General features: G+C 49.7%; 1 protein-coding gene across 5 annotated transcripts in view; it reads left to right on the top strand.

Moving 5' to 3' along the window:
• The window catches only part of MATN2 (matrilin 2), a 135,753-nt gene that overhangs the window by 37,538 nt on the left and 85,965 nt on the right, over positions 1 to 12,250 (top strand). For 4 of the 5 annotated variants that reach the window (XR_014309447.1, XR_014309449.1, XM_082722798.1 and 1 more), the window contains exon 3: positions 8,824 to 9,393. The exons of the other annotated variant lie outside the window; for it this stretch is intronic. Coding sequence is in view for 2 of the 4 variants with exons in the window: in XM_082722798.1 (XP_082578924.1) it covers positions 8,824 to 9,393 (570 nt within the window). In the remaining 2 variants the exon portion in view is untranslated. The remainder of the gene's footprint in view (positions 1 to 8,823; positions 9,394 to 12,250) is intronic. 5 annotated transcript variants of the gene reach the window in all.

Here is a 12,250-nt window from a genome sequence, read left to right as displayed (position 1 = left end):
GGGGCAGAGGAGGAAGTCCATGGAAATGCCCTCCATCTGGAGGTACCGGGTATTCTCTTCAGGAGCTGGCCAAGGGGTAGAGCATGTGTTTGCTCTGTATTTTGGCTGTTCATGCGTCCTCGTTCAGAGTTCCTGTCTCTGGTAACTACTTGTTAGGCTCTTCTGGCCACGTGTCTGTTATGAATAGGATTACCAAACAATGACTCACCTTCCCCTGACTCATTCTGCAAGCTTCTGTTGGCTTGTCTCAGCGAACCCCTGGACGGTAGCCCTCTGAGGGCAGGGACTGCCGCATCTTCTCCCTGTCCGCTCCCCACACCTCCAGCACTGTATTTTGCCCATAGTGTCTTTATTTGGTTCACTACCTTCTGGGTACCAGCTGTGAGCCAGGCATGGGTGAAATGAAAATGAATAAAGCCAATTGTGACCTCAGAGGTCTGTCCTATTGTTTTGTGAGCTTGTGGGCCAGTAGGTATGGTGTTTGTGGGATGACATCGTTGTACATTGCCATTAATAGTGCTTACTGTCCCCACTGCCTGGTGATGCAGAAGACACTTCTGGACACGGATAAGCGCAGCAGGTGAATCTGAGAGGCTGAGGCACAGTGGTGACTGCCAGGGCACTGGCTCAGGGCAGAGGGTAAAGGGGACATGTGCATGAGAAGGATGTGTCTCAAGTTGACCTTTTTCTTTTTTTTAAAAAAGATTTTATTTATTTATTTGGCAGAGAAAGAGAGAAAGAGATTACAAGTGGGCAGAGAGGCAGGCAGAGAAGAGGGAAGCAGGCTCCCTGGTGAGCAGAGAGCCCAATTCGGGGCTCGATCCCAGGACCCTGAGACCATGACCTGAACCGAAGGGATAGGCTTAACCCACTGAGCCACCCAGGTGCCCCTTGGGTTGACCTTTAACTCCTGGGGCTCATCCAGTCTCTGCTGCCAGTCCTCCCCAGATTCTGTCCAGGGAAAAATGTGTTAACTGGCAATGAGGAGGGCCACTGGGTAAGGCTCTTCTCTGTTTTTTCCTGTTCAGAGGAGACTCTTTACTTTAGGTCACCGACTGGGAAACAGGGTACAAAGTACAGGTGCTAGTGTCAGACTGATGTGGGTATGACATTCTGCCCCCACTCGTTTGCTCCATACCAGTGGACTGGTTACTCAAGCTCTAAGCCTCAGAATTGGGGTAACAGTGATGTCTGCCTTACTTATTTTATGAACCTAATTGAAAGCCAGGACATATCTGACATGTACATGGTCCAACATCGGTGCAGAATGTGGGTCGGAGCATGTGAGAAGACCCAGGATGTACGGTTGTCATGTTTACAAGGTCTCTTCTGGTCTTGGGAAGGGGTCCCCTGATACCGCCTTCTCTGGTCTCTTGGGTGTGTGGCCAGAGTCTCCCTGGCTCACATACCCCTCGGGATAGAGTTCTCAGATGTGTTGTGTCCAAGAATCACCCGAAGGAGTCACAGGTGCAGATTACTGGGCAGTGGCCCCAGAGATTCGTATTCCCTGGGTCAAGGGTGCTGCCTAGGGCTTAGCATTTCATATACACAACTGAGGTGTCTCTGATGTCTTCAAGATGTCTTCAAGACATTGAGGATACTGGAAAACTGACCAGTTTTCCCAGCTCATGGAGAGGGATTTGCACCTTCTCTCTTCCCCACCTTCCCACCCCTCCCAGTCACATGTACATCAAAGGAATGATGGCGCGTCATGCCTGACACTGTGCGGGAACCAGAGATTCACAGGAGATACCACTTGTGGCTGGGTAGCTCCACGCATGAGACGCAGGGAGGAACATGCTCAGATAGAGATAAATGGGGCAGGTACCAGGGGGCTCAGAGAAAGGCCTCATTTAGGCCAGTGTTTGGGGGCTGGGCATCTAAGAAGGGTTTTTTAAAAAATAGGTGGCCACAGGGTTGAGTCTTAAGCTGAGGAGGCAGCTCAGAGAGGATGTAGGGAACGACAGACCGTTTGATATCACTGGGGTATAGGGTAGAGGGCGGGGAGTTCTGGGCCAAAGAGCTCATTCTCCCATGAACATTATTGACTTTGCTGTCCATGAACCTTATGGTGGTGGCTTTTGGAGAAATTGCTTTGATGAAACAGCATCCTGAGAATGTACAGCTGCCACCTTCAGCTACGGTGACTCTGATCAATGAAACTCACCAAAATATTTACATATAGGAAATTTCTGATGTAAAGAGAAGAAGTGTGTGTTCCATTGTTTCGGAGAGTCTCTCTATTCTCTCAGGCGAGGAAAGCCATTGATGAGATGGTTGGGGCATTAAGGTTGGTGGGTGGAGGTGGGGGAGAATGGGGGGGGTATCTAATGGGCTTCATTGCAAAGTGTCTGATTGGCAAATAGTTTTCACTCCTAAGCCCCCTCCAGGCCCCTCCAGGGAACTCGGGGGAGCTGTGTTAGGAGCTACTCTGTGGCTGAAGTTTGATCCTTAGCCTGGGATCGATTAGGGAGTCTCACAGGTGCCAGCACCGGAAGACTGGGGGACAATGTGTAAAGCTTGGAATCTGCTGCCTTGCCTTGAGACTTTATCATGTGACTTGCAGATGTTCATTTCCTATGGCTTATACACTTGGGGTTTTGAGCCTTATGTGCAGGGCTTGACATTTATACCAGTTAGGTTTCATCTTGTCAGCTTTGACTCATTATTTCAGTGCCCAGAAATCCTTTCTGCTCCTGACTCTGTTGTTCGGTTTATTAGCCACTGCTCCCAGAATCGTATGTAATGGTGTATAGAGAACCATAAGTGCCCCAGAATTTGGAAACATGTTTGGAAAATCTTAGCAAGTGGGGAATGATTTGCTAACGGGGCCAAGGTATGCTTTAGATACCACGAAGCAGGCCAGGGTGTTTCCCTAATAGAAGGTAATCAAGTTTGCAGGGTATTCCCCAGTGGTTCTTTAGGAAGATGTGAGTAGAGCATAACGCTTTCAAAGCAGGCCATAGCTCATCAATAGCCCTGCCGAGTGTCTGGCGGAAGGTCCTGCAGCAGCTGGCGACTGACTAATAAGGGAATCGGAGAGGGAGGGAAGGACCGCGGTCTTTCCAGCACAGGCCAAGAATCACAGGCCCCAGTCAAGGGCCCTAAATACAGGGGAGTTTCAGGTGAAGTCACATCAGGGACAAAAGTAAAAAATAGGCTAAATTGCCTCTGAAATGTCCATGAAATCACCTGTAAGTCCCAACCACTAGTCATGGTCTGGAGGCCCATGGCAACAAAGCTACATGAAGTGGCCCTGGGGGCCACACCTCAGGCTCCTGTGGGCACCTCTGAGACCTCCTTGAGCACAGAACTGGGTCAGCCTGTGGTGCCCTTCTACTTGGCAGTCTCTTTCTCTCAGTCTGTTCGTCTCTCTGGCTGGCTGTCTTTGACCAGCCTCAATTCACAGACACCAAATGCTTCTGGGATGTGAGTTCCCTCAGCTCTCCCTCACACCTGCCCCATCCCACAGCACCCCACCCAACCCTCCCCGGCCTTGCTCCTACTCCTACTCCTCTCTCAACAAGCACTTGTCAGGTGAGTGAGAATGGGACTGACCAGCAGCCTGACAGAAGCGCTGCTGCTATTCAGGGAGGCAAGCATCTGTTTTATCATTCTATTACATTTTTAAAAATGCAGATAGGCATCTTGCAGGGAGAAGCGCTTGGCAGGATGCAGGCAAGTTGGAGCCATAGCTTTCAGGCCTGGATTCCAGGGAAGGAAAGAACTGACCCCCAAAAGCCGGTGCATTCCTGGGGCACCTTGAGTATGCTGACGATGGCGGGTTGAAAAGGACAAAATCCTTTTTGAGTATTGCTTGGCGGTTAAGAGTATGGGCTACAGAGCCAGACAAGATGGGGTCAGATCCTGGCTCCTCTGCTTCCTAAGTATGAGATCCTGGGCTAATTATTTGGTCTTTCGAGGCTTACTGTCCTCATCTGTAAAATGGCAATAGTAACAGTGTCTAGAATAAATAAGCCAACACTTGGAAAGTGTTCAGGACAAGGCCCAGTACATATTAGGTGCTCAATAAAGAGTAGCTATAAATTATTATTTTATTCTTTTGAGTTTCACCACATCTCTGGGAGGTATTATTATCACCATTTCGCAGAAGAAGAGACTGAGGGTCAGAGAAGTCAAGGAGAGGCTCAGATCACATGGACAAAAGGTGGCAGAGACTGGACTTACACTGAGGTCATAGGACTATACGTCGCTTCACTAAGCGTTTCGGAGCCCCCTTTGATTCTCTGCAAGTTACAGATATTCACATACTTTCCTTCTCCAAGCATGCTTTGATCCCAGGCAGATGTTACCAAATATTTGTTGTCCAATTCCACGGCCATGACTGAATTTAGCCAGAGCAAGGGAGGCTGATTAGTGACAAGTCTGCAACCCTGCGCAATGGAAATCACTCCAAGGTTGCACACTGGAATCCTGCTGGAGTGGAATGTTTCTTAAAATTGTCCTGGCTCAAGTTCAACAGTAAGAGACACTTGTTTGCCTAACTTGTGGGCTTTGAAGGCAAGTTGACAGTACTGAAGTGCAGTTGACAAGGTCCAGACTGTCACTTTGTGGTTCAAGGGATGACATTTTATGATCTGCCCACAAAACCTCATCCAGTGCTGTTGAAAGTCTGTCATGAGGGGCCAGAAGGATGATTGTGTGCTCTTTTCCCAGGCTTGGGAGACGGGGATGCTCAGAACCAATCTGTGAAAGGAATACACACAGAGGAGAGTCCATTTTCTGGAAACACCTCTTAGCAGTCCCCATGTGGAAAAGCTATGGAGACTCTTCCCAGCAAATATTCCCAAGCATCTACAGCGCTCATGTGGTAACGCCACCTGTATTGCGAATTTTCCAAGATGTCCACCATGAGATGGTGGAAGAGCCATCAGTATCATCCCAGGTCTGACCCTAATGAGCCGTCTCTGAGCCTCAGTTTTCCCTTGTGTACACTGAGTGACTTGACTTTATTTAGACCCCTCCAGCTCTAACAATTTATTAGTCTGTGAGTCTGTGAACCAAAGTTCAAAAGTGGCCATACTTCCTCATAAAATGGTGAATATTGGGGTCTAGAATCTGTGACTAGAATCTGACTCTAGAGCCACACCTGCTCTAGAGCACTTTGACTTTGTGGTTTTCATCCACTTCCTTGAAATGACTGCTCTGGTTCAATTCCTTCCACCTAGAACCTTGCTCTGCCAGCCAGAATTCTATTTAATTCCATAAATGTTGACGGAAATCTTAACTCTGTTCCCAGATGCATGGTTGGAAAGATGAATGAGACTAGTTTCCCACTTTGGGGAATTCACAGTGAGATAGTGAGGTCAAGACTTGCCAGAACGGGGTGCCTGGGTGGCTCAGTGGGTTAAAGTTTCTGCCTTCGGCTCAGGTCATGATCCCAGGGTCCTGGGATGGAGCCCCACATCAGGCTCTCTGCTCACCAGGGAGCCTGCTTCCTCCTCTCTCTCTACCTGCCTCTCTGCCTACTTGTGATCTCTATCTGTCAAATAAATAAATAAAATCTTAAAATAAACAAACTTGCCAGAACATCTTTCCTCTAGCGATCTCTCTAGTACCTACAACTAATGGTTCTCCAAGTGTGGTTTCTTAACCAGCGGCATCAACTTCACCTGGGAACTTGCTAGAAATGCAGATTTTTCTGGTGCCACCCTAGATCTACAAGGTCAGAAACTCTGGAAGTGTGGTCCACGATCTCAGTTTTTAATGCTTCTCTGGGGGCTTGGGAGGCACCTGCAGTCTGAGAACCACTGAACTGGTCCTCTCAGGGACAAGCTGCAAGACTGTGGTTCTTAGCCCTTAAGAGACCTGAGAAATTGTCTTGAAGAAAACTCACTCACTTGGGCTGCCAAGACTCACTTTCCACTCACAGTCACGGCTCCTGTGGAACTCCAACACCATTTCGAACCTTTGTGGTGTTTCGGTCAATGCCCAGGCGTTGTGAAAATGATATACTTGTTTTGACGGAAACTAACCCAGTTGAGCACACCATTCCCCGTGGAACCTCCAGGCTTCCCTTTAAATTGACTGTGATGTTTGATGTGATGTTGATATGGTGACCTAGACCCACAGCAAGAATCCCAACCCCAGATGACCTCCTGCTTCCAAACTTCTCCAGAGGAAGCGTTCTTAGGGGGCCAGTCAGCTGTCTCCTCTCCTTCCAAACAGCCTTTCCTTTATATTTCCCGCCGTGGCAGGGTCTGAGCCTGGTTTCCGTTCCCCCTCCCAGGCAGAGAACATTGAGCCATATTCTCCTTGCAGTAAGTTCACACATCAATGGTGGAGGGCCTGTGGCTCCTGGACGGGGGCCAGCCTGGCTCCTGAGACCTGTGGGTCTGTCCTCTGGCTCCAACCAAGGGCTATATGCTAGACCATGGGCACTTTTGTGAAAATAAAAAGAGGCACCCCTTCTAGGTACTTCTCAGGATGGATGCAGCCCTGGGGGCCCAGCGCTGGACTGGATTTCAGCCATTTGCCTCATAAGGCAGGTGTTTATGGGCAACCTGGACTACGTGGCCAGGAGTAGCAGCCTTCTCCCCTGGGGAGAAGTGGGGGGCAGTGTGGGAAGACAAGAGGGTTTCCACACTGTGGGGCCCATGGCCACCCTCTTCCCATTGAATTCTCACTAACCCCTAATGTGGTGGGTGTTGGTGTGTCTCCATATAGGCTTTTTCTACATTAGAAGAGATTTTCCAATTCTTGGTACCTCTATGTATCCAATGGGTATGACACTGTACTTTCCTCTTAAGAGCTTATTCTGAAACTCAGATGAGACCATAGTGATGAATGTGCTCTGGAGAAAGGATTTTGAAAACATCACACAAATGGCAGGTTTTATATTGATCTTTCTCCCAGAGTCCTCAAAGGTGGCGTCTGGGGCCTCTGGTTTGAGAAACTCACTTTGAATTCACATAGCCCCAGTGTTAGACGTGGGTGCAGCACAAGCTTGGTCTCCTTGCCAGGATGCTGCTGTTCAGGGGTGCTTCCTCATCCCCAAATCGAAAGACTTATGAGGCCATAAGTGGATGAGGTGTGTGACTCGCTCGGGGCGAGTCACAGCCTGGCAAGCCAGAGTGGACAGGATGACTTCATGGCATTTCCCACTTTTCATTTTGGTGACTGGGCTCACTGTTTCATATTTGGCTTTCTCTCTCTTTCTCGCAGCTGTGGTGACTAGGATTTAGGACAAGCATTTGGGATCCCTTCTCTAATCCCTGTCAAATCTGGATTTAGCTACAGAATCTGGGAAGGGGAGGAGGGACTCCCTGCTGGCTGGAGGCAGTAGCTCAGAACATCTGAGAAATTCCAGCAGGGAGACCCAGCTTCCACCCTCTGAGGCAGAAGGCCTCTCATCCCATCCCATATCAGCCTCTTCCCAGAATGTGATGAGTTTCAGCCACAGACTCAAACCTCTTTTAGCCTTCTTGCTTGGGGGCTGAAGGAATAAGTATGGCGGGAGTGGGGTAGAAACTTGACATTGGCCTTTTTCCCATTTAATGGTGTCTTTGGTTGAAATGTTTTTGGGGGGCACCTGGGTGGCTCAGTGGATTAAAGCCTCTGGCTTCGGCTCAGGTCATGATCCTAGGGTCCTGGGATCGAGCCCCGCATTGGGCTCTCTGCTCAGTAGAGACCCTGCTTCCACATATCCCTCTGGCCCCCACCTGCCCCTCTGTCAAATAAATCTGTCAAATGAATAAATAAAATCTTTTTTTTTTAAACAGACTAGTTTTTTTTTTTTAATTTATTTATTTGAAAGACAGAGATCACAAGCAGGCAGAAAGGCAGGCAGAGAGAGAGGGGGAAACAGGCTCCCTGCTGAGCAGAGAGCCCGATGTGGGGCTTGATCCCAGGACCCTGGGATCATGACCTGAGCCGAAGGCAGAGGCTTTAACCCACTGAGCCACCCAGCCACCCCAAATAAATAAAATCTTTAAAAAAAAGAAAAAAAAAGATAGAAATATTTTTTGGTCGGTCCCTTTTCCAGTTCCACTATGCTCCCCCACCCCCTCCAGTTAAGGTTGAGTCCCCCTCTCAGCAAGATTGGGGCAGCAATTGTCTGCAACATCTTCAATTGACTTATTATTATGCGAGCTCCCTACAGCTCAACTCAGTGACATAATGTGACACTAAGGTATTCTCAGGCCCTTCATGGCTGGCTTCAGGTTACCCTCCAGCTCCATTCCTCTCTGCACCTCCTAGTAGTTTCCATTTCCACCATATTCCTGCCATCTTGGGCTTCTGTTCATGTGCCTCTCTCCATGTGTTCCTTCTCTCGATCCAAACACTGCATAAACCTAGTTCATATCCTATCTCCTTGATCCCAGCCCACTAACATTCCTGTTCCTGGAACATCTAGTATAAGCACCACACTGCTTCACGTAATTATTCTTTCATTTGGTCCATTAGTTAAGTTCCCAAGGTGGATTGTAAGTTCCTTGACATGGGCCATTGGCTTGTGGTGTATTCCCTGCAGTATCCAGCCAAGCTTATGGGGCAGTCAGTCAATCATCAAATCATCTTGACCCCGATCAGGTATTTGTCCCACCTACAAACTGTATGGATGACTTTCTAGGAACTGAAGTGTTTGTTTATCCTGCACAAATAGTTTCTCCTTGTAGCCAATACTCATGATCTCCCAGTCATGCATATTACACCTTTCATGCTTTCCCGAGGGGGGAAGAAAAACCAAGGAAAATCAGAGTTCTGCAAGGTGATTCCGGACCCCTGGGCTTTCCAGGAACAGCCAGCTTTCAGGGGCCCTCAGTGCTTCTCTAATGAGTTTGACCTCTCCTCTCTCCCCAGAGAGCTCCTGTGAGAATAAGCGGGCAGACTTGGTCTTCATCATTGACAGCTCCCGCAGTGTCAACACCCATGACTATGCCAAGGTCAAGGAGTTCATTGTGGACATCTTGCAGTTCTTGGACATCGGCCCCGATGTCACCCGGGTGGGCCTCCTGCAGTATGGCAGCACCGTCAAGAACGAGTTCTCCCTCAAGACCTTCAAGAGGAAGTCCGAAGTGGAGCGTGCGGTCAAGAGGATGAGGCACCTGTCCACTGGCACCATGACGGGGCTGGCCATCCAGTATGCCCTGAACATCGCATTCTCGGAAGCAGAGGGGGCCCGCCCCCTGAGGGAGAATGTGCTGCGGGTCATAATGATTGTGACCGATGGGAGGCCACAGGACTCCGTGGCCGAGGTGGCTGCAAAGGCACGGGACACGGGCATCCTGATCTTTGCCATCGGTGTGGGCCAGGTGGACCTCAATACACTGAAGGCCATCGGGAGTGAACCCCATGAGGACCACGTCTTTCTGGTGGCCAACTTCAGCCAGATGGAGTCACTGACTTCCGTGTTCCAGAACAAGCTGTGCAGTAAGTCCTGCTCCTCTGGGCCTCTTTCAGGGGAATCATTAGGATTTCTTCTTTCATCTTCTAGCATAGAGTGGGCTAACCTCGTCCCAGGTATTGCGCTGGCAAGGGTGTTGGGTAAAGGTCAGGATAGACACAGCGTGTCTTGGGGTTGCATGCTGGCTGAGGGGTCAGAGAGTAAGGCTATAATGACCCAGGGAAGTACCTGAAGCTGTGACAGAGGCATGGAGGAAGAATTCAGGCCAGGACCTCACTTTATGATTTGGAGTAGAGATGGGATCAGGAGGGGAAAAAAAAAAAAGAAACCACAACATCTTCTTGGATGGGGTCGAATACCAAGCAGTGTTGGCCCATGGCGATGCAAGTGGTGGAGGTTTTCTCCTCGAAGAGGCCCGGTGCACGGGAAGGATGGAGCTGAGGTCCCCTCCTCCTGCAAGGGGGGTGCCTCCCCATGTCCTTGAGCTGCTTCTGCTACAAGGCTCTTCCACTCTCTCTGGCTTTCTGGCCCTAGACTCCACAAGGCTTTGCTCTCCCTTCCTTACCGCATGGCTCTCAGGGACCCTCACCTGGAGCTTCTGACTCAGCGTTTCCCTGTGGGCTAACTTGCCCTCCTCCTAGTTTCCTCCTTCTTCCCCTGGCTTCCTGTCATCTCCTCCTTCAAGTGTGGGTGCTAAGGGGCCCACCCAGTCTCCTCACTAGTCCCGGGAAACTGGAAACTTGTCTCCTGGCCTGGTAAACAGTGTCCAGTCCTGCCTCGCCCACCTCCATTTGTCCCTGTCCCCTCCAGCTGCCATGCTTCCTTGGTGGGCAAGCAAAAGGAAATGTCTATTTTGAGCTGACTGTTGTTCCGCAGGCGTGGCTGTGGAGAATGAGTTTAAGGACTAGACTCATCTCCAGCTCCCCGGGAGCAGGACACTGACACTCTGGGGGCTCTGAGGACTCTGACCCTGTTCTCAGACTCTGACAGAGCCTAGGAACCCCCCCCCCCACCGAAGTCTTGGGGGCAAAAACTGTGTTTCATTGCGTCTTAAAAAAAAAAAAAATCCTGGCTGAGAACTAACCTCAAAAAGCAGAGACTCCATTGTTTCTTGATGCCCAAATCAAAAGATTTACTTAAAAACAAACAAACAAACAAACAAAACAAAACCACAATGCCCTGCAGGCAAAAGAACTTTTTTCTCTGCAGTGTCACTTGGAGAATTTTCAATAGTGCCATTTGGCGGGGCAGCCCTGGCCGCCGGTCACCTGGTCAACCTCAGCCAGTAGAATGCGCTGCAAACATGTTAAGGTTTATGACTTTAAATGACTTCTGCAGAATTTATGTTCCCCTTTTCCTGGAAATACTAAAACAGAAATTGGTTCCGTAACCGTTCTGATGGGTTTATTCATTTGTCTCGGAAAATGTCAATGGAGGCCTTCTGTGTTGATCAGCAAATGGAAAGGCGAACTGAGGCGGAGGCTGTTGACTTGTCTGAAGAAGGAGCTTCTCTGTCAGCAAAATTAAAAGGCCGTTTGGACCCTCCACCCCGGACTTTGTTGTCATCTGGAAGCTCGAAGAAAATATCGGTATTCTGCCATTTGTTCGTCTCTCTGCATGGCCGCCTCAGGAGACCAGCTCTGCTCCCACAGCATCCCCGGTTCTGCGGAACCATTCGCCAGCCATCTTCAAAGGTCGAGGAGGCCCCGAGGCCTCGTCATCCACCGAGCAGTTAAGATGGCAATAACCGACATTTGTAAAGCACTTCCCCTTCTGTTCTTGTATTTGATCCTCACGAAACTCGGGGTGGGAGGCAACACAGTAGGATCCCTCCCTCTTTGCACCCTAGTAAACTGCTCAAGTGAATTCCCCGAGAGCTGCCAGGCGAAGGTGGGTGCTGCTTCCAAAGGTCTGGCTCATTCCACTCCTCCGCACCTCCGAGGTTGTAAATCCCTCTTTTAAGGTAAGCCATTGCCTTGGGCGCCTGAGTGGCTCAGTGGGTTATGCCTCTGCCTTCGGCTCTGATTGTGATCTCAAGGTCTTGGGATCAGCCCCGCATCAGGATCCCAGCTCCGCGGGGATCTGCTCCCCCCACCCCCGCCCCCCGCCCGCCTCCTCTCTGCCTTCTTGTGACCTCTCTCTCGTCAAAAAAAAAAAAAAAAAAAAAAGTAATAATAATAATAATAATAAATAGATGAAAATAAAGGTAAGCCATTTTCTGACACCGCCCCCTCGCCCCCCGCCCAAGTTCAAGCCACACTAGGTAAACCAGCTTTGAGGTTGGCATTCACCTCAGAATTTGACCGGGAGCTGGGTGGGAGGCGGAGGAGCGGACTCGAATCTCAGCGTCGCCCCCTGCCGGCCCTAGGGTACTTTGCAAATCTGTAAAATGGGGATTTTACCTCCAGACTAGATGTGGGAATGCGGGTTATCAACTGTAGAGCCCCATTCAGTGTGCACCATGTTGTGTGTGACTGCAGTCAGATACTCGGAGGACCAGCAGGCTAGGCAGATGGGCTCGGTTTTGATCTGCACTCCCATTATCAGACAGCAGGAATGAGCCTCTTCCAAGTTTCGGCGCTTTGTGAGGGTTTGGAAGTCTCATTTCTTCCTTAAACATTCGTTGAGCTACGCTCTGAGAATAACAGCTAATTTTGTCCTGGGCTAGGTACTTTCCACTTGTCTTTTCATTTAGTGCTTATAACAGGCTTATGGGGCAGGTGCTGTTATTACTCCCATTTTACAGAAGCAGAAACTGAGGCTTAGGAAGGATAAGCAACTTCAAAGAGCGGGGTTGGAGATTCAGGTTGCACGCTCTCTGGCCCAAGCTCTTACCCTCCACATGCCAGGTCCGAGGGTTCCAGGCTTGTGCGAAGATGCTCT

Source organism: Mustela nivalis (assembly GCF_964662115.1).
Source record: "Mustela nivalis genome assembly, chromosome: 2".
In the NCBI taxonomy this organism is placed as follows: Eukaryota; Metazoa; Chordata; class Mammalia; order Carnivora; family Mustelidae; genus Mustela; species Mustela nivalis.
This window is presented reverse-complemented; position numbering and strand designations above follow the sequence as displayed.